The 27,838-nt window shown below is 33.4% G+C and overlaps 1 protein-coding gene across 7 annotated transcripts in view; it reads right to left on the bottom strand.

The window, feature by feature from the left end:
* The window catches only part of BCLAF3 (BCLAF1 and THRAP3 family member 3), a 96,209-nt gene that overhangs the window by 28,216 nt on the left and 40,155 nt on the right, over nucleotides 1-27,838 (bottom strand). For 3 of the 7 annotated variants that reach the window (XM_051985140.1, XM_051985142.1, XM_051985139.1), the window contains exons 3-9: nucleotides 27,587-27,661; nucleotides 24,531-25,109; nucleotides 23,498-24,160; nucleotides 13,778-13,896; nucleotides 9,280-9,394; nucleotides 8,156-8,219; nucleotides 1,038-1,156 (exon numbers count right to left, since the gene is read on the bottom strand). In XM_051985140.1, coding sequence (XP_051841100.1) covers nucleotides 1,038-1,156; nucleotides 8,156-8,219; nucleotides 9,280-9,394; nucleotides 13,778-13,896; nucleotides 23,498-24,160; nucleotides 24,531-25,109; nucleotides 27,587-27,661 — 1,734 coding nt within the window. The remainder of the gene's footprint in view (nucleotides 1-1,037; nucleotides 1,157-8,155; nucleotides 8,220-9,279; nucleotides 9,395-13,777; nucleotides 13,897-23,497; nucleotides 24,161-24,530; nucleotides 25,110-27,586; nucleotides 27,662-27,838) is intronic. The other 4 variants (XM_051985141.1, XM_051985145.1, XM_051985144.1 and 1 more) reach the window with 4 other exon arrangements.

The following is a 27,838-nucleotide window of genomic DNA, read 5'->3' as shown; positions in this document are numbered from 1 at the left end:
GAGTCAGGAGATGTTCCAGGGTGAGAAGGCCCCAAAACAACAGGTCCCTCCTTCCCAAAATATTAGAATATTAAGGTTCCTGTCCAAACTTTATGACAGTAGTCACATTTTTTGCAAAATTTTAGATTGTTTTCTAAAAAAGCCAGACCAATCCAGAGCTGACCAATAGAATCCTACTGCTCTATCTTGCCACAAACTCTCCAACACTGTTTGTCCTTTGACATGGTTGGCCATTTGTTGGACAAGAAGCAAAATGCTAGAACTGTTTGAATTTTCATTTCTTAATAGCGAATTGGAACTAGGTTTTAAATCCAACCATTTTCTCAAAACCATTACTCCATTCAATCAAGTAAGAGAGGTAGGAAGAGTTATGGACATAAAAGATAATACAGTATAATGAAAAGAACTCCCAAACTGGAATTAGGAAAGAGAAGGAGATGAATATTGTTTCTGACACTTATTAGCTCTATGATCACAGGCAAGTTATTTTAACTTTTCTGAGATCATTTTCTTCAGGTCCAAAATAGGCAGAACACTATCTGTACTACCCACATAACATGATTATTATGATGGTCATAACAGGAAAAGTATGTAGAGCTTTTTGAAATCTTTAAAATACAAGAAAAACATTCACTATTAAAATAAAAATTTTGTTGATTACAGGAAGTCACATTGCTAAACAATGAGAAAATATAAAGATGAATAAAAGACAGTCTTCCTTTAAAATGTTTAAAATCTAGTAGATAAATAGAAAAGCACACCTGTATACCAAATAATATGAATGATCTAAGTAGAGATAATTTTCAGCTGGGGAGAACAGTAGAAGGTTCCTAGAGAAGGTTAAGACTGGAACTCAAGATTTGAAAAATTATAGAATTTTACAAACATATTACAAAACAACTTAACTGTAAAACATTAAAAATTCACATTTCCCAAACACTGAAAATCAACACCACAAAAAATCCTCATTCTGAACAAATTTCAACTGGACTAGAAAGTACAATCTATTTTTTTCATCTAAAAAGAGAACTAATTACCTTCTTATAGCCCTGCCTATGTGAAAAATCCGTTCATCTTCATTCTGTAATCGTTCTTTTCTCCTTCTCTCAATGTCATGTCGGAGATCATTGGGATCTTCTATTACTCTAAACATGGCCTGAGAAATGAAGATTATGAATTATGAATACACTCCAGTCTATTACTATTTCTTTTGGAAAGGAAGCCACATTTAACATCAAAAGTCCTTTGAAAAAGTTTATTTTAAAACAATTTACCCAATAAAACTAAATGATCATCTAAAAGATTGAACACTAATCTTAATAATTTCATGAATTCAAATTTTTCTGTTTAGAGATTCTCTTCAGAAATATGGCAGTAACTAAGCTATCTACTTCATTATTCTCAGAAGTCTACAAACCTCCCCCCCACATCCCTTAGTTTACAAGAAAAATATATAACAAGAATCTTCTCTCCAGGTTTAATTTAAGTACTGTATGTTTGTTTTTTTAAATTACAAACTGTACAGATCACTTTCATTTCATGAGAGATCTTGTGACAAGATCAAATCTTTAAGTAAAATTAATACCACACTGACTTCACCTTTTATATTTGTAGCATCCACATACATACTTCTCAGGGGGAAAATTCTTTATAACAAATATGAAGTTAAACCAAATTCTCTCAATAGTGTAAAAAATACATATTCATATATATCTGTTTCATCCTGCCCCCTAATATATTAACTCTGTGTAATGAATAGTATGTTTCATCATCAATAGCAATCATATTGATCACATTGATCAATCATAAATGATCTTTGTGCAGGTGGAGCCAAGATGGTGGAGTAAAGGCAGGAACTTGCCCGACCTCTCCCCCAAATAGCTCCAAATTCCTTTAAATAATGACTCGAAACAATTTTTAGAGCATCAGAATACTCAAAAAATATGGAGTAAAACATTTTCCAGTTGAAGGCAACTTAAAAGCTCAGCAGAAAAGGTCTGTGACATCAGGGTAGGAGTCTTGGGACAGGACACACCAGCACAATCCTAGAAATGGATCCAGTTCCAGCCCCAACCTGGCCTGACCTCTGAATCAGCGGCAGTACTTCCATGACTTCCAGACCTCTCAGCCCAGAGATAGCAAAGAGGACCTGAAAGGTTTACAGAAAAGGTCTGTGGAACAAGAGTGAGAACCCAAAATGCAAATCATCCCAGTTTCAGCTCTGGTCCAGACTCCAGGGTCAGCAAAGTGGGATTTCTGGATTAGCAGCTTCTGGGCCTCTCAGCCCAGGAGCACCAGGGATGACTCAGGTCAGTAGAGAGAATCTGTGGCAATGGAATGGGAGTCTGATGTGCAGTCCCAGTGCAGCCCCAACCCTGGTCAGCAAACTAGATCTTATAGCTGTGATGGAGCAGGGATACACTTAACAGCTCCTAAGAATGCTTATAGTCAGATTCCCTAAAACCCCTGAAGCTTGGGACAGTACACTCTCTACCCTGGAAACAGAGCCCTACTTTAACAAAGAATTAAAAGCTGAGTAATAAGCTAGAAAAAATGAGCATAAACCAAAAAAAGTTTCTGACTGTTGAAAGTTATTATGGTGTCAAGGAGGATCAAAACACACTCAAAACATGATATGAAAGTCTAAGGTTCTACATTTAAAGGTCTAAGAAAAATAAGAATTGAGCTCAGACCACAAAGAGCTCAAAAAGGACTTTGAAAATCAAATAAGACATGAACTGATGCTAAGTGAAATGAGCAAAATCAGGAGAACATTGTACACAGCAACAAGACTATACGAAGTTCAATTCTGATGGAAGTGACTCTTTTCAACAATGAGATGATTCATACCAGTTCCAATGATGATCTGATGAAGAGAGCCATCTACACCCAGGGAGAGGACTGTGGGAACTGAATGTGGATCACAACATAACATTCTCACATTTTTTGTCGTTTGTTTGAATTTTATTATCTTTCTCATTTTTTTCCTTTTTTGATTTGATTTTTCTTGTACAGCAAGATAATTGTACAAATATGTATGCATATAATGGATTTAACATATATTTTTACTATGTTTAATATATATTAGATTTAACATATATTTTTTACCATGTTTAATATATATTGGATTACTTGCTACGTAGGGGAGGTGGGTGGGAAAGGAGGGGAAATTGGAATACGTTTTGCAAGGGTTAATGCTGAAAAATTATCCATGTATATCTTTTGAAAATTAAAAAGCTTTAATTTAAAAAAAAGAAAATCAATTAAGAGAAATAGAGGGGAAAATAGGGAAAGAATGGAGAGAAGAGAAAAAGGAAATAGAAAAAGCTAATGAGAAGGATGCCTTAAAAAGCAAAATAGATCAATTGGGAAAGGAGATACAAAAGCTCACTGAGGAAAATAATTCCTTAAAAAATAAAATTGAATGGGGCAGCTAGGTGGCACAGTGGATACAGCACCAGCCCTGAATTCAGAAAGACCCGAGTTCAAATGTGATCTCAGACACTTAACACTTCCTAGCTGTGTGACTCCAGGCAAGGCACTTAACCCCAAGTGCCTCACCAAAAAATAAATAAAATAAAATAAAATTGAACAAATGGAAGCTAATGACTTTATGAGAAATCAAGTTACAATAAAGCAAAGCAAAACAAAACAAAACAAAACAAAAATAGAAAGAATTGTGAACTATCTCATTGGACAAACAATTGACCTGGAAAATAAATCCAGGAGCTAATTTAAAAATTATTGTTCTTATGTATACATATATTGTATTTTAACATATTTAACATGTATTGGTCTACCTGCCATCTGGGGGAGGGGATGGGGGGAAGGAGGGGAAAAATTGGAACAAAAGGTTTTGCAATTGTCAGTGCTGAAAAATTACCCATGCATATATCTTGTAAATAAAAAGCTATAAATATGTGTGTGTGTGTGTGTGTGTGTGTGTGTATAATATAAATAAATATATAAATAAATTATTGATCTTAAAACTATATTATAAAGCAGTGGTCATCAAAACCATTTAGTACTGGCTAACAAATATAGTTGATCAATGGAATAGGTTATGTTCACAAAACAAAATAGTCAATAACTACAGCAATCTAATCTTTGACAAAATCAAAGACCCCAACTTTTGGCATAAGAATTCACTATTTGACAAAAACTGCTGGGAAAATTAGGAATTAATACAGCAAAAACTAGGCACTGACCTACACCTAATACCATATACCAAGATAAAGTTGAAATGGGTTCATTATTTAGACATAAAGAATAAAATTATAAGCAAATTAGAAGAACATAGGATAGTTTACCTCTCATATCTGTGGAGAAGAAAGAACTTTGTGGCCAAAGAAGAACTGGAAGTCATTATTGAAAACTAAATAATTTTGATTATATTGAGCTAAAAAGTTTTTGTACAAAACAAAACCAATGCAGACAAGATTACAAGGGAAGCAATAAACTGGGAAAACAGTTTTACATTCAAAGGTTCTGATAAAAGCCTCATTCCTAAAATATATAGAGAATTGACTCAAATGTATAAGAATTCAAGCCATTCTGCAACTGAAAAATGGTCAAAGGATACGAACAATTTTCAGATAAAGAAACTATTTCTAGTCATATGAAAAGGTATTTTAAATCACTATTGATCAGAGAGATGCAAATTAAGACAACTCTTGAGATACCACTATACACCTGTCAGACTGGCTAAGATGACAGGAAAAGATAATGCTGAATGTTGGAGGGGATATGGGAAAACTGGGATACTGATGCCTTGTTGGTGGAGTTGTGAATGGATCCAATCATTTTGGAGAGCGATTTGGAACTATACTCAAAAAGTTACAAACTGTGCATATCTTTTGATCCAGCATTGTTAATACTGGGCCTATATCCCAAAGAGATCTTAAAGGAGGAAAAGGGATCCACATGTGCAAGAATGTTTGTGGCAGACCTTTTTGTAGTGGCAAGAAACTGGAAACTGAGTGGATGCCCATCAATTGGAGAATGGCTGAATAAGTTATGGTATATGAATATTATGGAATATTATTGATTGGTAAGAAATGACCAACAGAATGATTTCAGAAAGGCCTGGGAAGATTTACATGAACTGATGCTAAGTGAAATGAGTAGAACCAGGAGATCATTATACATGGCAACAAGAAGATTATACAATGATCAATTCTGATGGACGTGGGTCTCTTCAATAAAGAGATGATTCAGGCCAGTTCTAATTGTTCAGTGGTGAAGAGAGCCATCTAAACCCAGAGAGAGAACTATGAGAACTGAGTGTGGTTCACAACACAGCATTTTCACTCTTTTTGTTGTTTGCTTTCATTTTATTTTGCTTCTCTCACTCTCTCTTTACTGGTTTGATGTGATTTTTGTTATGTGGCATAATATAAAAATAATGTGTGCATATATTGGATTTAACATATTTCTACCATGTTTACCAATATAGTGGACTACTTACGATCTAAGGGAGGGTGTGGGGGAAGGGGGAGAAAATTAGAACACATGGTTTTGCAAGGGTCACTGATGAAAAATTATTCTTGCATATGTTTTGAAAATAAAAAGTTTCAATAAAAAATAATAATAAATAAAAATTATTGCTCAATCTGAAAGTCATGATAAAAAAAAGAGCATGGCCATCATCTTTCAAGAAATTACCAAGGAAAACTGTCCTGATATTTTAGCATCAGAGAGTAAAATAGAAATAGAAAATAGAAAGAATCCATTGATCATATCCTGAAAAAGATCCCCAAATAAAAACTCTCAGGAATATTGTAGTCAAATTCTGGAACTCCCAGGTCAAAGAGAAAATATTGCAAGCATTCAGAATGGCTGAGTTAAGTTACAGTATAAGAACGTAATGGAATATTACTGTTCCATAAGAAATAATGAGCCAGCTTATTTCAGAAAAGCCTGGAAAGATTCAATAAATGAATGTTGAATGAAGTGAGCAGAACCAAGAGAATATTGTACATAATGTGATGAGCAACTGTGATAGACTTGGCTCTCTTCAACAATGCAGTGATTCAAAGTAATTCCAATAGACCTGGGGTAGACAATATCAACTGCATCCAGATAGAGAACTATGGAGATTGAATATGGATTGAAGTATAGTATTTTCACCTTTTTGTTTGTTTTTTCCATTCCCTTTGGTCTGACTTTTCTCACACAATATGACAAATATAAAAATATGTTTAAAAGGATTGCACACATTTAACCTATATTAGATTACGTGGTGTCTTGGGGAAAAGGGAGGTAAAGGAAGGAGGGAGAAATATTTAAAACACAAAATTTTACAAAAATGGATGTTGAAAACTATATTTACATTTGGAAAAAGAAGATAGTACTGAAAAGAATAAATAAATAAATAGATGGTATGTGGCAACCCTAAAACAAACAAACAAAAAAACCCTAATGGTTCAAATTTTACACATCATCTGCAATATTCCATGTTCCTAGAGAATACTCACATGATATTCTTTTTTGTCTACTATCTTAGTACAATCCATATGCCTTGACTACTTTGAAGTATACTTTAAACTTAACATAAAAGAATTTTCATAATCAGCTTAACTCTACATCCAAGTTAAAATGGCATGCATAATTGCTATTGCTAGTACTTGTAGTAATGAGCTAATGATGAATATATGAATTTATATAAATTTTAAAATAGGCCAAGAAAAAAGTGAATATTTAAATAAAAACAGGTGCTTCAGTTTCAAATTCTTTTGTACTGTTCTGTTTTCTTTTAAGTGATCAAAACATTGGCTTTTTAAGGCACGGAAAATCATGTAAGCTTATTTCTAATGTGAATTTTGACAAGACTGCATTTGATTGAAAACAATATTACTTAAGATAGCTTCAAACAGAGAAATATAAATGGTTCAGAAAGGGTTAATTTTGATTTTCATGTCTAAAACAACAAGAATTTAGAACAAAAAAAAATAACAGCTATAGGATGCAAACTGAGTAAGAGACTACCTTTCTTCCCATCCCCTCCAAGGATAAAAGGGATGAGTGTTTAGACATTGATAGAAATAGCTAGAATGAATGAAGTATAAATTCAATCCCTAACAACAAAGGAATGCTATACATTTCATATTATCTTCATCTGGACTATTTAAAACTGGTTGAATACATACAGAGAGAAAAGGGGGTGAAGGAGGGAAGAGGCTAATCTCATTCTTAGATTAGGCATTTTGAAGTGGTTAATTAGAACTTCTTTGTCTTCCCGACCAGCCTAACCAACCTGCAGTTCTGGGCACATCTGCTTCTGAGACTACTGCCCATGCTGCTTTATGTCATGGATATACAACATGAGACTTGGGTGTATTTGAGGGAGAATGAATACATGTATACTTACTCCATTTTGAGTTTTTAACCACAAATTAATTACATACATAATCCCTATAGTTAAAATAATTAGATCACCCTAAGAGATACTAAAGAAGGGAAAGGGACCTGTATATGCCAAAATGTTTGTGGCAGCCCTGTTTGTAGTGGCTAGAAGCTGGAAAATGAATGGATGCCCATCAATTGGAGAATGGCTGGGTAAATTGTGGTATATGAATGTTATGGAATATTATTGTTCTGTAAGAAATGACCAGCAGGATGAATACAGAGAGGACTGGTGAGACTTACATGAACTGATGCTGAGTGAAATGAGCAGAGCCAGGAGATCATTATATACTTCAACAATGATACTGTATGAGGATGTATTCTGATGGAAGTGGATTTCTTTGACAAAGAGAAGATCTAACTCAATTTCAATGGATCAAGGATGGGCAGAAGCAGCTACACCCAAACAAAGAACACTGGGAAATGAATGTAAACTGTTTGCATTTTTGTTTTTCTTCCCGGGTTATTTCTACCTTCAGTATCTAGGATATACTGTGACATATTTAATATATATAGGACTGTTTGCCATCTGGGGAAGGGGATGGAGGGAGGGAGGGGAAAAATCGGAACAGAAGTGAGTGCAAGGGATAATGCTCTAAAAAAATTACCTTGGCATGGGTTCTGTTAATAAAAAGTTATTTAAAAAAACATTAGATCAAGTGAGTAAAAGACTCTTCAAAATCTCATGACAGAATTATATTTATAATAAAGTACTATTATTTTTTCCTAAATAAGAATTATGTCCACCTACCTGTCCTGGTTCACACTTCACAGTTCGTTCATTCTTCAGCTCTGCTAAAGACATGTCAATTCTTCTGAAACAAAGATATGACAATAATTAATAACTGTAAATCATACAATGAAACATCTTTATAAGTGTATCACCAAATTCAGAATAAAATTGGTCTCTTTCAAATCCCATCAAAGGAAATTAGGTAACTGAAATAATCTGAGACTGTTTTCATGGTACAGCATCCTCTGGCAGGAATTGTAGGAAATTAGGACAGTGAGGCAATAATGCTCTCAATTACTAATCATTAGTGACTAAGTTGTACTCATGGCTAATCACAGTTTAAATCTGAACCTTTGTGGTGATTCTAGTAGTGTATCAACCTTAAAGTAACTTGGCCACATTGAATACTTGCTCTGCCAAGTGAAAATAGACACACATTCTTGCCTGCCCTCAATGAAGTTGCTATTTCTGACTATTTAAAGCAGTATGACCAACTAAATTCTCAATTTTTTACTAATGATGTCAGCAGGCAAATAAAGAGAAATAAATTATGAAGGCAAGTCTTCTGAAGTGACTACAAAATTCTTTGATGCTATGCTAATGCTTTCAAAAACAAAACACCATTCCACCTGAATAGATTATAATCTACTTTGGAACAAGGCTCTGAGATAATTGATGTATATAGTATGTATCCTTTCAAATTAGCTAATAATTAAGAATATAGTCTGTCTATTTCTTTAGCCTTTGGGACCCCCTCTTCTAATAAAAGGATGAGAAGAGACAAGACCAGAGGCAAAATAAAGCATCAAATACCAAGGGGCTTGCCACAGGAACAATGGGATTAGGATATAAATTTTGAGGCATCCAGTGGCCGTAACGCTACACTAGCTCTCCCCACCAAACTTCAAGAGGGCTACTTTGATCTGGCCAATGAGAAAATGTCCCAATGAATTCTCTTTATAAAAGACAAGAAGTACATAAAGTTGTTTAGTTCTATTCCTCTCCTCTCAAGGAAATATAAACAAAGTATGAGACCCAGAGTGAACAACAAAACAAGGGGAAGATGCTCAGCAGCTGGATTTTTTTTTTTTTTGCATTTATTCCCATGAGTTAAATGGGAATTATAATATTAAGTTATTTACCTGTGAATTTCTGGATCTGAATTCATTTTAATTTCATTTATATCAGGAACTTGTGTATCTTGCATTTTTGAGAAACGTTCATGTAGAGTAAGATCAGAAGATGGAAAATAATTTGCTGGAAAAAGATAAGTAGTTTTATCTTACTATACAACTGACTGCACTTATAAGATTAAATATAAACATACAAAAATAGGGCTCTGAAAATAACAAAAAGGAATATGTTTCTTTTCAAGATTATGTAATCTTTGCATCTCTAAAACCTATGTCTAGAATCACAAGAACTGCTTAACTGCTTGATAAGTACTTCACAAATGAATTGACAATGTTGATTTGCTACCTAAGTTCTAATACAAATAAAATAAACTGTCTCCTTCTTGTCTCATGGATTTGTAATATAAGTACACTACTGTTACACATGACTAAAGACTACCAAATAATAGAGGGAGTAGTAATTACAAGATAATCAAATTGCTTTCCTTTGGCATAAAGACTAGCCAAATCTAAGAGATAAAGACAAACTCAATTTTTTCTTTTTTGTTTTTAGACAGCTTTTGTCATGAGATTTTTAATTTATTTCCAACATTAGAACCTAATGGAAACAACTAAGTCTTTAACTTAGTTAAAGTTAACTTGTCTAAAATGAGACACAAAAATAATGACAATTGAAAGAAAATATTACAGCATATAAATTTTAAACAAAAGCTAATGAAAAACAGAGAATTCTAGATAAATAAAAATAACCTGTATAGGCAGCCCAAAACAAAAAATAATTAGCTGGTGGACAAAGCACTGAGCTGAAAATTGAGAAGACTCATTCATCTTTCTGGGTTTAAATTTGGCCATCAACACTATTTAGCTGGGTGACCGTGGGCAAGTCACTCAACTCCATTTGCCTCAGCTTCCTCATCTGTTAAATGAGTTGGAAAAAGAAATAATAAAACCTCTAGTGTTTTTGCCAAGAAAACTCCAATTGAGGAACATGAAGAATCAGACACGAATGAAAAATGACTGAACAAAGTCTAAATCACGGTAAACTATTGTTACAAATTTAAGACATAATTTAAGCTTCCATACTAATGCAATTCTATTTTCTAAGAACTTTTCTTGCAACTAGAGCCTTTTGACAATTATACTCTTTTTAAATGGAGGCAATGAGAAAAACACACCTGCCTAAATGCGAGTAACAAAATGCTGTTTGATCAAATTTTCTTATAATTTATCTTTTCAACTTTGGGACCACCCCACCTCGACATCCCTGCTAATACTAGCCCCCTCTTATCTTAGGGGATGACAAAATAAAGAAGCCTAGAGTTTGGCACCATTGACTGTTAAAATAAAACTAATAAAATGGTTGCTTTAATTGATGTGCCTGATCCTTCTGATCTGTAGGATTAGTTTGTTTGGATAAAGGAGGGAAGTCTGGTTAAAATGCATAGATCATCTTCTTGCCCTTTTTTTTTTTTTTAAATGTTTTTTCTTTCCCAGAAATGTGATTTCACTACTAGAGAATTCTGGATGAAGCAATTCCTTCAACCAATATTGTCAGTAACTTTTCTTCAACTTAATAATTAAAGAAAGTTGCCTAGGAGCCCTGAGATGTTAAGTAAGACTTCCCCCATGAATCAGTGAGAGTTAAAAGACCTGATCAATCATTTATTCATCCAGGTCTTCCCGAATCTGTCTCTTTCATACATAAATAAAATGGTAGTGTTATTTCCCCTCCCCCCTTTATGTTAAAGGGTTAATATAATTTAACTTATATCTGATAATTCAGAATCATCACTGAAAAGATGATATAGGAGAAAAAAGATAAAACTTGGAATTAGGAGAGAAAGGTCATAGGAGGCATAATGATATAATAAAGAAAATGGCTCTTAGGTAAGAAGACTTGGGTTCAAATCCTATTGCTGATACAGATTTTGGCCTCAGTTTTTTCCTCTAGAAATTGAAGAAAGGTTGGACTAGAAAACTTCCAAGATTATCTTTGTATTTATTATCCTATAATCTTTGATTATGCCTGGGCCTCATTCTATGTGACCAAGAGCAAATCTTTCATTAACTATAGCCATCTCTATATCTATTTATATTCACTGCCCAGATTATACTCACCTCCAACTCTATCAATCTCTTACCTAATCTGGCTTTTGAATTCAGCACTTAAAATAAAACTGTTCTCTCCAAGATTATCAAAGTTCTAAATGATAAAACTGATAAGCTTTTCTTGTCATCTTTTTTAACTGATTCTTTTTAACTTTTGATAACTGTTGATCACGCTTTCTCCTTGATATCTGTGATACTATTGTCCTGGTTTTCCTATTCCGACTTGTACTTGTTTAGTCTTTATTGTATCATACCATCTATCTCTCATTCATTAATAATTATGTCTCTCAAATCTCTGTCCTGAATGTTATATGTGGTCAACTGCCTGCTACATGTTCCTATCTGGATGTACTAAAAAGACCTCAAACTCAACACATCCAAAAGAGTCCTCATTAGCTACTGTGACAAATCCATCCCTTTCCCATAACTTCCTTTATTTTGATGAGCCCACCATTAGCACTGCAGCAATTCAACAATTTTAGAATTATCTAAGGCTCTTCTTTCTCCCAAATCCTTACCTGCTGCTACCCCTTTTCAGTTGTCTCTGCAACATCTCAGATCTACATCTTCTCCATTACTCTTAGAAAACCTTATCACTTCAACTATCACAATAGCTTACTGATTTAATTGTTATTTCCATTTCCAGACTCTCACCTCTCTAATTCAGAGGCTATAAAGCCCCCAGTTTTCCTAAAAGATTCAATAGCTCCTAATTACCCTGAGATAACTCTCAGTACTCAAAATCCTTTCATCTGGCTCCCATCAACCTTTTCAAATTTATCTCATACTATGTCCTTCCACAATAACATATTTTATTGCTCTAGCCCAGGGCTTCTTAAAATTTTTTCCCTGAGAAATTTTTAAATGTTGCCAGACATATAAGGATATAAAATAGGCATATAAATCAAACATTTGCTGATAATAAATAAAAATTTGGGACCCCCAAATTTAATTATGAGACTTCACATGAGGATGTAAATCACAGTTTAAGAAGCTGGGCTCTAGCCAAATTGCTGTTTGTCCAAATATGGGATTTATCTTTACCACCACACAGGTTCTCCTCTCCTTCTGAGATATACTCCTCCCTCACCTCAAGTCTTAGCATTTTTAGCTTCCTTCAAGATTTATCTCAGGTATCTTCTATGGGAACCCTTCTGATTCCCTAATTGTTAGTGAGCTTTCCTTTCTGAAATTATATTTTATCTACATACCTATATAAATGTATGCTTCCAGAAAAAAGGTGAACTCCTTGAGGACAGGGACTGTTTTTTGCTTCTATCTTTGTATCCCTAGCACCATCCTAAATGTTCAGTCAATGAATACCTTCAATGTCATTAATTATAAAATTAAAATTACCAATCTCACACAGTTGTGATAGTGAAATAACATATATACAAAAGCTATTAATTGTCAGCTATTAGAAACTTCATCATCATTGATGAAAATGCATTTATAAAGTACACATAATATATCAGGTACTCTGCTGACTGAAGGTACAAATACAAATAAGCAAGAGAGTCTCTGCCCAAAATTACAGGCTAATAAAGGAGGACAACACACAACTGAGGAGCAGAGAGAGTATTTGTGTGTGGTGGCTTGGTTTGTAATAGTTTAGGATTTCAAGTCAATCAATCAATTCAAATCTGGGTTCCTAGCAGAGTAAGATACAGTAAAATATCAAAACCAAGTAGTTTGGGACAAAGTCCAACTTCCAATAGGAACAGGATTATAAACAATGATTTTTGGTACTGCAATATACTTGGATCCAGGCTTCTATATTTTTACATTTTCTTCTCAGTTTTTCCTTAACCTTTCTTCACCATCAGAATTTCTCTGAGCTAATAATTCTTGATTATTTTGTATGCCTATCTCTATCAACCCTGCCTTCCCAAAATCAAAAACAGCTTCTCATCTGTTGCAAACTGAGAGATTAGATTAATCAGGCTTGGCAAAATCATATATAAAAACGTGAACAATTCATTTCTGTAAAAGGACCTAACAGGCTACCCTCTGAATAAAATACATTTTAGCACATTGATTAGCACTATGTTGGTTGAAGAAGGCTTTTTGTTCCTTTCTTTTCTGGCTTTCAGTTGTGTTTTAGGTTCCTGGCTAAGTGAAGTCACTTTCCACAAATTTCTACCCCCTTTCCATTAATACATTTATATTTTTAAAAGTATTACTTTCAAGGAATGTGCATTTTGGGAACTCTGTGATATGTAGTAAATTACATACTATATCTATTTCATACTTGGTCTTTGCAGTTAGAATCATGGAGAATAAAAACAATGATAAGCAATATATAGACTCAATTTGAAGGAATATGCCAGGCTCGATAACTTCATGAAAAGTCAACAAATACTCCCTATCTTAGTCATAATATATAAAACACACTAACCTTTAACTTGATGGATTATTGTGATGATTTCCTGAGTAAATTCTCCTGATGGTTTGTTTTCAACATTCTGTGCTGTAGAGTCAAGATGTTCAAACACTGGATGGAAGTTTTCCTTTTTCCTGCCAACAGCAAGCAAATGATGTGAAAACCGTTTCTCTGTGGAAAGGCTAGCAGCAGTCCTAGAATAAGCTGCCTATCTATTTGACAAAATTCTAAATTATTTTCTGACTAAAGAACTTGTTTAAAAAACTAAGCAAAAAGTTTCTGTTATGATAACATCTTCCATTGATTAGTCACTATATGTAAAAAAAAAAGATGAAAAATAGGGAAAATTGAGCAATTGGGTTCTTTCTTTTAAGGAGAAACACTAATTCTTTCTATTTATAAGTACCTATATGACATCTCATTAAGTTTTGTTTCCAAATGAAAAATCACAATAAATTAAGATATTTAATTACAAATTTTAGTTTTGAGTTTTCTACTCGCAAATTCTGGTTCAATTTCAGCCACTTTGTATTTTATTTTTTAAATAAATAGTCTTTTATAAGGTGCCTACTATGTCTTAGATATTGGAGATACAAAGACAAAAAATAAACAGCCCCTACTCCAAGTATCAAGCAGGGCACTCTTGTACCCTGTACTTGTAAAATACTCTTATAAGTAAATACTAAGTACTACCAAGTAAGAAGTGGAGAAAGACAAAGTATTAATTACTTGGGAAGGGGATCAGGCAAGGTGTCGTGTGGGACCCAGCAATAGAACTAAGCTTTGGTCTCCAAAAATCAGAAGGAAAGCACTCAAGGATGGGGGAAATGGCATTCCAGACAAATATGGCTGGTTATTAAAAGGATATCAGATGAATTTTATGAGAAATCATTCAGAAAAACAAAGATTACTATATCAGAAAGCTAGTTTATGAAGGACTATGAATACCAAAGAGAACAATTTACATTTTGTTCCAGAAGCAGTAGGAACCCCCTGTAGTTTTCTCCCTAAGAAGACCTGGACTTTAAGAATTTCAAATTGGCAGCTCTGTGGTGGATGGACGAGAATGGGCAAAGATTAGAAGCAGACTAATTAAAAGGCTATTGCAATAATCCAGGCAAACGTATGTAAAGCCTCCGTAGGACAAAGTATGAATGAAGAGAAAGGAACAAAGGTACAAAATATTTTGAGATAGAATAAATAACACTTATCAAGAGACAGATTGTGGCAAATGATGGTAAAGTGAAGACTTCTGGGTGACTAGAAAAATGACTGCTCTCAAAAAAAAAAACTGAAGAGGGGTGGAATGAGAAGAGAAAAAGAAAAGAATTCTGTTTTTTAGACCTATTGAGTTTGAGAAATATATTTCTTCAGGATATATGCAACTATCTATATTTTATTTTTGAAGTAACATTTCCAATGTTATTTCTTTGACATAAACTTTATTTGAAAAGTTTACACAATCCTTTTTAGCAGCTGGAGGGAATTTTTATAGCCATTTCAGTTCAAGTCCATGAGAACTTGATTACTTCTAAAATTCTGTAGGAACACTCATTATTTTTGGAAACTCCGAGATTATCATAAACTATCTACTGATCATAACTCCCTGATTAATATAACCCAACAAATTAAGTTTTTCTCTATCTAAAAGCTAATTTAAAAAATAGCTACAAGTAAACAATCTCAGGTATAAATAAGGTGAAAAATTTACTCTTTATAGCTAATGTCAAATGAAAAAATTCTACCTGGTAATGGAGGTAATAGTTATAATTACTTCATAGACTTGGGTTTCAAAGTATAGTAATTCATTTACTGGTCCCAAAAAACTCAGGCTGGGGAAACTAACCCAATAAATTTACTGGATTAATATTTTAGAAGGAAACTGTGACCACTAATATTCATGAAGTTGCTTGCACTTTCCTATGTATATGACTTACAATTAAGGCACAAAGGCATCAAATAATAGCAGCAAGTAGACACTTGGTTATATATGACAACTATATTTTCTGAATTAAAAGAATATGTGGTCTAACAAAAGTTATTTCTTTGTAAAACCTCACTGGAAAGCACAATACATTTTCTTAAAACTGGAATTGTCCTAAGAAATGTAGCAATTAAATTAACTTTACAGTGATGATATCCCCCTGCCAAAAGGATTCCAAAGAAAAGCAGTTTTACAACTTATGCATTTTATATTAAATCTATTAAATAAATATTAAAGACATGTGAAAAACTAAATGCAAACACCTAGTTAGATACCCTTCCTAATTCTTTATTATCTATTCTCATTGTTTCTCAGTGAGAATACCACTCTAGTTTCCTTACTGTCAGTCAAAGGTTTATAATTTGCCTCAAAAGAACATATTCACAATAGTATTCTGAAATTAATCCCAAAAGAGAGATTCAAAAGATGTTTTAATGATAGCTACATTGTTAGAATAAATATATAGTGTTGCAGATGTATTTTGAAGAGGACAACAATCATTTGAATGTGTAAATTCAGCCAAGGTTTTAAGTCATTACTAAATAATATCAGGTTAACAAGGTTCAGTATGCCGTAGATCAAAATGTCTGGGTGCAATATGAAAAATTTTGAAAATCTAGGCTCAGGAATTTCTAGGAAAACAAGCTTATGTTCTGTTTGGTCATGAATCATCAGTTACGTTTATACATCTCTTGCTTATTGTCTGATAAATGCAGAGATCGCACAACCTAGATTCTGGACTTATACCTACTAATTCTAAAGAAAAACAAACCAAAAAAAACCTTATTTGATGGATTTTGAATAAAAATTGGTATTGAAAAAATAATATTAATATCAAGGTCAGGCATGAGGCTCTGATGCAGCTCAGCATCAGAAACTCCTACAATATTTCTTCAACTTACCTTCAACAATTTACCTTCTTTTGTAAAACAACTTTATCTAGCTTTCTGTTCATTCATAAAGGAAGAAAGAAACAAGCAAGAGCTGAGAAATAAGGAACTTAAAAGGAAAAGAGAGCCTTTCCTCAAAAGTTTAGTTTTGAGTTATAACTGTAAAATTTATCTCCACTGGCAAAATAGTTTTAGATACCACCTACAGTTTTGTAACTTACAAACTTAACTTCAAGAGAAAAGCTTGCTTTCCCTTTAAAAGTTTTCTATTTGTACATGATCCAGCAGTGTCACTGCTTGGTCTGTATCCCCAAAGAAATCATAAAAGAAAGAAAAGGACTCAGAAATGCAAAAATATTTGTAGCAGGTCTTTTTATAGAGGCAAGATATTGGAAAGTTGAATGAACGCTCATCAACTGGAAAATGACTGAACAAGTTATTGTATATGAATGTAATGAAATGTTATAAAGATTTCAGAAAAACCTGGAAAGACACGTGAACTGATGTTGAGTGAAGTGAGCAGAACTATTAGAACATTGTACATAGTAACACTAAGATTATGTGATGATCAAATATTGTAGACTTTAGCTCTTTTCAGCATTGCAGTGATCCAAGACAATTCTACACTTGGGATGAAAAATGTCATCCACAATCAGAGAGAAAACTATGGAGAATGAATGGGGATGAAAGCATAGTATTTTCACCCTTTTTTTTTTCTTTTTCTTCCTCATGGTTTTTTCCCTTGTGGAATGATTTTTCTTACACATGACAAATGTGGAAGTGTATTTAAATGTACAGTATATCTATAACCTATAGGAGATGGCTTGCTGTCTTGGGGAAGAACGGGTGAAGGAAACAAGGAGGAAGGTAAGGAGGGAGAAAAATTTGAAATACAATATCTTACAAAAATGAATGCTGAAAACTATCTTTACAGAATTTGGAAAAAATAAAATACTATTGAGAAAAAAAGAAAATCTATTGTATAAATAAGGACAATATCTTAGAAGTAAAGTAAATTATATGATGTTGCATGACTAATTACTGACAGAATCAACTTTCAAATCTAGGTTCTTAATAAGGTTATGAGGAAAAAAAACAATACAAAACTAGATTTAAAGTTAGAAGGCTGGCTTAGAATCCCAATTCTTTAACTTACTTGAGTCATCTTGAACAAAATACATTACCTCTTTGAGTCCAGATGGGTTTCCTTATCCAGTATTATAAATGGATCTCAGAAACCATCAAAAACTTGGCAAGCCTCCCCTCTACTACCCTGCTTCTCCAACCCAACAAATGGTTATCTTGCCTCCTCTTAAAGATCTCTACCAAATACAGCAACTGTGGACAGCCCTAACACAATTAGTCAATTCAACAATTCTTAATCTTAAATATCTTGATTTTAAGTTGATATGTTAAGGTCTCTCCAACTATAAATCTACTATGTGCCATTAAACATCCAACATCCCTTATCAGCAATCATCCCTTAACCCAGTGGTTTTTTTTGTTTTGTTTTGTTTTTGCTGAGGCGATTGGGATTTAGTAACTTGCCCAAGGTCACACAGCTAGTAATTATTAAGAGTCTGAGACTGGACTTGAATTCGGGTCCTCCTGATTTCAGGGCCAGTTCTCTATCCACTGAGCCATCTAGCTGCCCCAACCCAATGATTTTAAAACTTGGCTATGTATCAAAGTCAAAACTTTTTTTAAAAATCACAGCCAATCTTAACTTCTAGAAACAATTCAACAGAAAATAGAGTTTTAAACAGTAATTGAGTGGTTTCTTAGAAAGACTAAGCTCTTTATCAAGAAGCTAAAAAAAATTGCCTTAATCTCCATCCATATAAAACCTGAAAATAATTATTCTGTGAAAAACTGAAAGTTTAATTTAGTAATCTGTTACAAATAACCAAACCTTTTGCTGAAAAAAAGTAGAATATGATGATCCAAAATTGCAATTTATTTAAAATTCATATGACAAAGAGGATTCTGGGAAGATGGCAGAGTAGGTCAGAAAATTCCAAACTTTGCAGATTCCCCCTCTACCCACTACAAACAAGATTAAATTTTTGCCTCAGGATGAACATGGAGCAGCTAAAAACAAACAGGAGTTGGGCAGAACAATAGTCCTCCTAGGAATTGGATAAGTTAGAAAAAAGGTACCAGGACAGAGTTTTGGCCTATGTGAATTATAAATACATCCAGGATAAATTCTACTGAGCCCTGGGACTAGCTGAATTGGGAAGTACCCTCAATCCCAGCCACAGGAATTTTAATCTTTTAGATAATGTGGGCAGTAAGACACTTGAGTCTGGGAAGACTCAACAAAGAGATCCTTTGCTCTGGAACAACAGAACAGGTCCAGCTATGCTGCTGAGATGCTGCCTTGGGCAAAAAAAAAGAAGTACAGAAGCAGTAGGGCAGGGACTCTGCTGGCTGTGAGCACTTACAGGAGGTTGGAGTTCTCAGTTTGGGCTTCCAGTCCAGAAGGGAGAAGATCTGAGACCAGAGGCATGACAAGCGCTATACTAACAAGCTCTTATTTGAAAAAAAAAAAAAAAAAAAAAAAAAAAAAGGCAGCCAAATGAGAAAGAACCCAATCAAAGAAAGTTACTATTGGAATAAAAAAGATCAAGATGCGCCTTCAAGGAGGATACTAAAATTAAAAAAGCCTCTCCTACCTCAAAGTATAACATTAAATATTTATCTGCCCAAAAGAAATTCAAAGAACTCAAAAAACAAACAAACAAACAAAAAACCCTTAAAAATCAAATGAGACTATTCTGATGGATGTGGCTGTCTTCAACAATGAGATTATTCAAACCAATTCCACTTGTGCAGTGATGAAGAGAGTCATCTTCACCCAGAGAGAGAACCATGGGAACAGAGTGTGGAACACAACATAACATTCTCACTCTGTTGTTATTTGCTTGCATTTTGTTTTCTTTCTCAGTTTTTCTTTTTCTTCCTTCTTGATGTGATTTTTCTTGTGCAACAAGATAACTGTATAAATATGTATACATATACGGGATCTAACATGTATTTCAACTTATTTACCATGTACTGGATTACCTGCCAGCTAGGGGAGGGAGTAGGGGAAGAAGGGGAAAATATGGAACAAAAGGTTATTCATGGGTCAATGTTGGGAAAGTTACTCATGCATATGCTTTGTAAATAAAAAACTTTAATAAATAAAATAAAACAAAAAGATTATTAAAAAAAAAAAACAACCAAAAAACAAACGAGACTAAGAAAAAACAGAAAACAAAGAAAAAATAACAATTCAAGAAAAACAGAAAATTACAAAAAGAAAACCAGCCCAGTAAAAAAAGGAGATCCAGAGTTTTAAGGGAAAAAATGACGGTGAAAATCAGAACAGGATTGTACACAGTAACAAAAAGATTATGTGATAATCATCTGTGATGGATGTGGCTCTTTTTTAACAATGAGGTGATTCAAGGAAATGCCAATAGACCTGTGATAGAAAGTGCCATCTACATCCAAAGAAGACTATAGAGAAAGGCTAGTAGGTTCTGAACTCCTACTCACATTGGGAATGGGTTAAAGAGGAAACAGAAAATTATAAAACCCTCCAAAAATCATAAATCCTCATGTTATGCTGTACATTTTTTCTATTTTCTATTTAAATACATTAAAAGTTCAGATGAAACTCAAATAAACTTATTCTAGAAATTCTGTGATTATTAGATGTTGGATGAGAAAAACAAATATCCTCTTACTAGACTATGATCTATTTTTTTTAAGAAGATAAGTTAAAAATACACATTAAGGCTGCTATGGTAAAAGCAAATTGGAACTTTTCCAAGAAATACACCTGTTTTTCTTCAGTGTAACTTTTACACTTTTAAAAATCTATTGTTTATAAAAACTAATAAAGGAAATAAGTAAAAAAGCCAACATAACAATTATTAAACCTGATCAGTATCTAATTTTCTCTGCTTCTATTATCCATAACAAATAAAACTCTATTTAGAGAATGGAAGGCAGAGCAATCTAGGCCTAAGCCCAGAGGCACACCCTTTGTTAATTAGGAACATTCTGTGGTCTTTCTCCCACTCAATATTGCCAGGAAGAACAAGCAGGGTGACCCAAACCCTATCCCTTTCTTGGTCAAGTAACTATAACCCCTAGGGGATTGTAAACATTCTTGTTTATCTCCCATTCTCTATTATTTCCATGGCTTCCACCTTCTGTTCTTATGTCACTTATTGCTGATCACCCAGAAGCAATGTAATAATTTCTACATTTCACACTCTCATCCCTATATATTTACTCTATCCAATGTCTCAAAGGGATCCAATCCACCCCAGAGTGAAGAAACATTCCCATATCCTGCACATCTCTCTTCTACTTCTTTTATCCTCCTGGTTTTCTCTATGTTCATGCAATGCTATTTATACACTTCAATAAGTGGATAAATCTATCTTCATTCCCATATGTAAAGTCTTTCCTGATCACCTGAACTAATGTTTTCCTCCTCTTTGCCTTGTGCTTATTTTTAGTACATTTTACTCTTACATTTTGAGTGGGTATACACACACTTGTCATTTTCCTAAAATAAACATTTATATAAAATAACACAGAACTGCTAAATTTTAGGATTTTTTAAGTATTCTAACAAGGAAAAAAGTGTCTAAGACTTATAGTATAAAGTACTGGTTCTAATATAAGCTTACCAATGACTATCTCTATTCTACATTGAGATAATCATTGGTAAGCTTATATTAGAACTCCCATTGAGTTCTCCCCACCACCATTGAGCCGAAGTTTTATGTTTTCATTCATATACCATCTGGGAAATTAAATATAGCTTGAATAATGACTAAGCAAAATATAATAATTATACTTAATTTCACCTGATACTTACTTAGTATCAAAAAGCATTAGGCTAAGTACCACTAATGCAGATATATTCTATACCTATTAGGAATTTACATTCTAATAAAATCATTTCCTTTCATTATTTTCTTTTGTATAGGAAAAAAATTTTAAAAGGGAAAAGAGGGAAAGGAACTAATGTCAAAGATATTAAAAATCAATTCAGATGCTTTTAACAGTTAACCATTTTTCTATCTCTTTTAATTCTAAGAGAATGCCTGATGATATTTAATGTCAACATTTAATTATATAAAGGAAAAATGACAATTTATGCAAATTAGGGGAAATCCATAGGTAAATGGAAAAATGAAAAGTTGATATAAAATCCAAAAATATGAAGAATGAATGGCATCTCCATTAAAGATTCACATGGAAAAGGATTCTTTAAAGTAAATTCAACCATACTGTATTTCTTAAAATATAAATTAATAATTGGATTACTTGCTGTCTAGGGAAGGAGATGGGAGGAAGGAAAGGAAAAAAAATTAGAACAAAGGATCTTGTAAGGGTGAATGTTATCCATGTATATGGATAACTGAAAATTATCCATGTATATATTTTGAAAATAAAAAGCTTTAATTACAAAGATAAATTAATAAAGCTGCCAACATACAGCCATTCATTTATTTTTAAAAAGTTGTTTTTTTCCACTCCCTTTTCACACTCCTCCTTCCCCTCTTCTCCCCCCACCCTCTTGTATTTGTTTGTTCCTATTCATTTAAAGATGAACAGGACTATCATTTATCTTGTAGATGTTTTCAAACTTAGTCTTAAAGCATTTCCCCCCACTTTTTAGGTTTTTTTTTTTTTTTATTTTTTTTATTATAGCTTTTTACTTACAAGATATATGCATGAGTAATTTTTCAGCATTGACAATTGCAAAACCTTTTGTTCCAACTTTTCCCCTCCATCCCCCCACCCCTTCCCCCAGTCTTAAAGCATTTTAAAGGCGTTTTCTGTATTTTAGTCCCCAAGACTCTTTCCTTATACAAGGAAGGCTCTTCCCTTCTCTAATGCAAATAGGTAATAAATATTCTGAGTTGATTTCCCTTTTTGCAAAAATTTATATGATTTGATGGGTGATTTAGTATATATTAATAACCCAATTAACATTATATTTTACAACTTTTACATCTAATTAATCAAAAAGAATCAAATGAATCAAAGACCAAATCCACTTCTAGAATTTGTCAGCATTCTTTGGGTGGCGAAGCCTTAATATTTTTTTTGAATTAAAATCTCCTTTGACTTAAGGCTGGGTCTGAAAGTAAATCTAACTTTTAGTTCTTTCTGGCTAGTAGGATTAAGTAGGAACAATTTATGGTCTTTTTTTTTCTTCCTCCATTGTCACTTGCTTCCCCTGGGAGAGGATCTCTCTGGTGTAAATGTTTTTTTGTTTTTTTGTTTTTTGGTGGTGATGGGGAGATATTAATATAAAAGCCTATCTAGCTCCACTTAAGCCCCTAAAAGACCTATTCCTGGCATCCTCTGGGTAAAAACAACAGGGTCTACCATGCCAATTTATTTCAAGATTCAAAGTTTCAGGCCCACTCCAGAACTAATTCCTTTTCTTCTTCACAATTTCAACTCAACTCTTCCCCTTTCCCCACCCCACTAACTCAGATAAAAATTATTTTTATGGATACTTGACATAATTGTAAGATGTAACTAATAATGTTAGTTCATTCAGGAAGGGACCTTCCAGCTCCTTTAACATCTTTTACCAGTAATTAAAAAGGTTCTAACAAAGGACATAGGGAGTTAAGCTATCAGCAAAATTTACACTGTTTTTATGAACTGATATTACCTGTTATTGACAAGCACCACTGCCATTACAAGACTTTTTGAAAAAACTAAGATCTGCTCTCCTATTCTGATACATTTCTAAATTTTCATAAGCCAAAAGTAAAGATCAAGCAAAAATTTTTAGTAGACTTCAAAGAAAAGCAGGGAAAAGATAAATACCTGTATTTATCTAATGTTTTCTTCATATCCACTTTAACTGTAAGGAGTTTCCTCTTCAGATTGACATTTGAAGATTTCCTATCTGGAAGTCTATGACTTGTATCATGCTGGCTAATCGAAGAATCTTGATCTTTTTTCAAATCAATTTCTTTCTTTACTCTTTCCTTCAGTTTATTACTAAAGAGTCTCATATCAATATCATTTTTATAAAGATTAGTACAGGCACCACAAGCCTTCTTAGGATATTTTAAAGAATCAAAATTCCCTTCCTCAGTGTCTCTCATTCTTCCATTACTACTAAAACAATCTAACTCTCTATTTAGAGAATCTTTTGGAGAACTGTATTTTCTATCTTCTTCCTTGGAATATTTCTGTGTTCTTCCATTAGAAAAGGACTGTTCCTCATCTGAGTGCTTATAATGTTTGTGTCGATAGCCATAGGAGATCTTTGCCAATGAATTATCTTCTAGATACTCCCTTTCTGCAGATCGATAGTTTTGGGGTTCAACGCTCCTTTGCCCTTTCTTCTCTTGGTAAGATGGGAAAGAGTGTTCTGGCTTCCATTTAGGATTCCTGGATGGCTCTCTGTTTTCATATCTTTCCATGTCTTTAGTTCTTTTTGATGAATGTCCATATTCTCTGAAATCACCATCCTCAGGATACCTGTGTTGATATAAAGCAGTTTATACTTGCACTAGAGAGAAGAAAGTGAGAATTTATATGTAGAATGCTGCACAGAATGGCCTTAAAAGCAGAATGCAGAAGTTAACCTATAATCCACAAGTCTGTGCAGAGAGGCAAAGTAGTTAAAAAAAAAAAAATAACATCCTTTAAAAAAAATATTCTAGCCATCAACAAGATTTACCTTAAAGATAAATACTTCAGAATTCCCAAAACCCCATAACAAAATTACAATTAAAAAAAAATGTTTTAGACAAGATTTTCAAAGTAGTTCTCTTCAACTATAATGTAAAAAGCTATTTTTTGCTAGAAGCTTTACACTACATTACCCAGATTTAATGTTTTCCTGTACCTCTTCTGAAAAGAGTTCCTTGGCACAAGTTCTTCAGGACCCCTACGAGGTGACTGAGCATATTTATCTTCCTGTGTCCTCTGGTACCTCAGCTCATCTTCATGCCACTTTCCTTCAAATTTAAAAGAGTCTGCTGATCTATGCAAAGGTTTCACTTCTTTTCCAATTCCAGTAAATCTGGCATCATCAAGCACGTACCTTCCTGAAACTTTTTGTGAAGAATAATGCCATTCATGTTCTTTGTAGGGTAGTGTATCTAAATATTTGGGAATATAATGAAATTTTCGACTACTATCGCCCCTTTCTGGTGAATATCCCCGGTGAGGCTTATAACTGTAAGTATCTTCTAAACAGTCCCTCCTTACACTTGGGGAAGGGGACCTGTGTTCATAAATTCTGTGATGTACACTTCCATGAGAGGAAATCCTTGGATCATTTTGTTCATATTTCTCATTGTCCATTCTCCAAGGCACAGTCCGTTTGGGATCCTTCCTGAACCCTTTATATTCATAGTCATAACTGCCATGGGGATATCTCTGTCTATAGTGTTCAGTATTCCTAAATTCTGGTGATAAAGACCTGTATTTAAAAATAAACAAACAAACAAAACACAGAAAAAGTGATTCTATTTTAAGAGAATTAAAACATAATCTAAGTTTTTAACTCTTCCATAAGCATTTGAAATGAATCCTGTGAATTTAAACTAAAAAAAAAGACAAGGCTAAGGATTTTTAAAGTTAGAATTTATAATTTACTTGATTATGCTCCCAACTTTCCCAAATTCCATAAAAATATATACCAATCCAACAGGCACTTTTTTTTTTTTGCTAGTGTCGATTATGGCAGAATTTTAAATAAGCAAACACTGAATGCCCATATTCACATATACCCACAAAAATATATTTTTGTATTTATTCAGATTATAACCTATATAAGGCTACTCCTCTAAGTAGACTAATACATTCAAAAAGACAGATAAGGATTTTTTGTAGCTGACTTTTAGGAAGCTTCTACATTAAGGCAAACCCTTCCCATAAATTTTATCTTTAACTGATTTCCTTTTCCTGAAGTTTTGTTGACACTATGCCTCAAAACTCTTTTTTGATAAATTTATTTTCTATTTTTAAATAAGATTTCAAGTGAACAGAAGTGAACAGAAATTCTCTCTCTTTAATTGTGAGTTTTATTAAGTATGCTATTAGTGAATGTTAGATCAGGTGAAAAGGGAAATTGATTTTAAAATACTCAAGATAGTAAGAGTAGAGCCAACAAGGTGAACATATTCACAGAATTTACTTCAAAAAAGTATCCATACATTTCTATGGTCACAGTAAGAAAAGAGTTCAATAAGAAATGGCATAACTATACCAATTACTATAAAAATGGAATTCTTGAACTGAGTGAAAGATGAGACACGATCATTTCTCAGAATACTTCCTATTTTGAAAGCTGTACATTTCCCCAAAGATGGATACCTTCATATGTATTTTTGGACATAGCCAATGCATAAACTTATTCTTTACTTTGCATGTTACAAAGGTTTTTTCATTTCTCCATCTACTCCCTCCCACTTAGATGATGAGAGAATTTCTCTGTCAAATTAAAATAATTAAGTTAAAAAAAATTACTGACATTTAGTGAGCACTAAAAATTTTCCCAGAAAAGGCAAAAGGCCAAATGAAAAGAATACTGTGTTCATGTTCCAGCTTTTAGACCCACTAGTTGTGACTACTGGAAAGTCACTTAATCACCCTTAGTCTGTTTCCTAAACGATACAATGAAGGTGTTGAACAAGATGATGCTTAAAATTTTTTCAGCTCTAACACTATTGTGTTTCTTTTTAGTGGTGCTCCTTTCCACAGGAAGAAACTCATTCTAAACTTCAAAACAATAACTTTTAATTGATATCAGCAGTTCATACTCCATGTTATACAGAGAAAAGTGGCTATTAATTTAATCAAAATTCTTAGGCTTCTCTCCTTTATCTTTCCACAACACTTAAAATGTAAAAAGGACTCCTCTTAAAATGAAGTATTCTGTAAAGTGAATTTCTATTTTCCCACAGATAGCTCACTTGACCTAGTTAGAGAGACCTAATCTCTCTATATATTGCAAAACTACAAAAATCCATTCATTTCAATGTTTTTGGTGATTTTTCCTAAAGCACAGGTCATTCCTTGCCCCTTCAATAAATTCCATTCCTATTACATACAAAATCAAATATTGAATCATGTTTTGTTTTTTAGAGTCTTCAGAAGCAATTCCCTTTCTATCTTTCCAGGCTTCTTATCATTCTCTTCTTCATACACTCCAATCCAGCAACACTGGTCTTTCTAATGGTTATTCTCACAAAATACTCCTACAGCTCTAGGCCTTTTCAAAAACTAAATCCAAGTATAGAATGCTCTATTTTCCTTATCTATCTCTAGCCTCTCTCAAGTATCAGCTCTAATCCTATCTTCTACAAGGGGCCATTTCCAGGACCTCTCCCTCAATACTACAGCCTTTCCTTTTGAGATTACCTCCAATTAAGACTGTTATCTATCTTGTATCTATATAGTTGTTTTCCTGTTATTTCCCTCATTAAAGGAGCCAGAAGTCCCAGAGGAGGAAATAAGAGCTGAAAAGAGTGATGTTCACAGCTAGTGAAGATAGTAAAGCCAGAATTTTAACTCAGGCCTCTAGTTCTTTGCCAATTCAAACTTCCCAATCAGTCTATTTTTGTTGTGTGTGTGTGTTTTTTTTTTTTAAATAAACAGAAAGCAAAGAAATACTACAGAATTTTAAACAATTCAACAATACACTTTACACATTTTCTTCCTTTCCCCCACAGTGTTCATAGTACTTTTCACTTCCTAATTCAATACTAAAAGGCTATCATATCTAAATTGCATCTCCCACAGGCCAGAAATGTTTTCCATAGCAAGACCAAGTTGTAATTGCATTACAATTGTCTGTACAGTCATTCAAATAGAAATTTTACTAGTACCAGACTAAGTTATAATGCATCACAACTATAATTAAACAATGAATTTCACAAAGAAGGAAGCATTTACCTCTGTTTCCATCTAGGTGATCTTGACCGTGATCTTGCCATCTTTTGACACGTGTACCATGATCCACTTTTTAAACTGTAAAAAAAATTATCAGTAAGATCCAAAGAAAACAATGGATTATATCTGGTAAAAACAAGATGGCTATCAACTATTATTTAAAGTACAGCAGAAAAGTATCTCAGATTATCTAATGCAATCAATGCCTTCTTTGTACACATTAGGAAAATAAAGTCCCCAGATAAGTGAATTCCC

Source organism: Antechinus flavipes, chromosome 3 (genome assembly GCF_016432865.1).
Source record: "Antechinus flavipes isolate AdamAnt ecotype Samford, QLD, Australia chromosome 3, AdamAnt_v2, whole genome shotgun sequence".
In the NCBI taxonomy this organism is placed as follows: Eukaryota; Metazoa; Chordata; class Mammalia; order Dasyuromorphia; family Dasyuridae; genus Antechinus; species Antechinus flavipes.
Note: the sequence above shows the minus strand (reverse complement) of the source record. Positions and strands in the feature narration are given on the sequence as shown.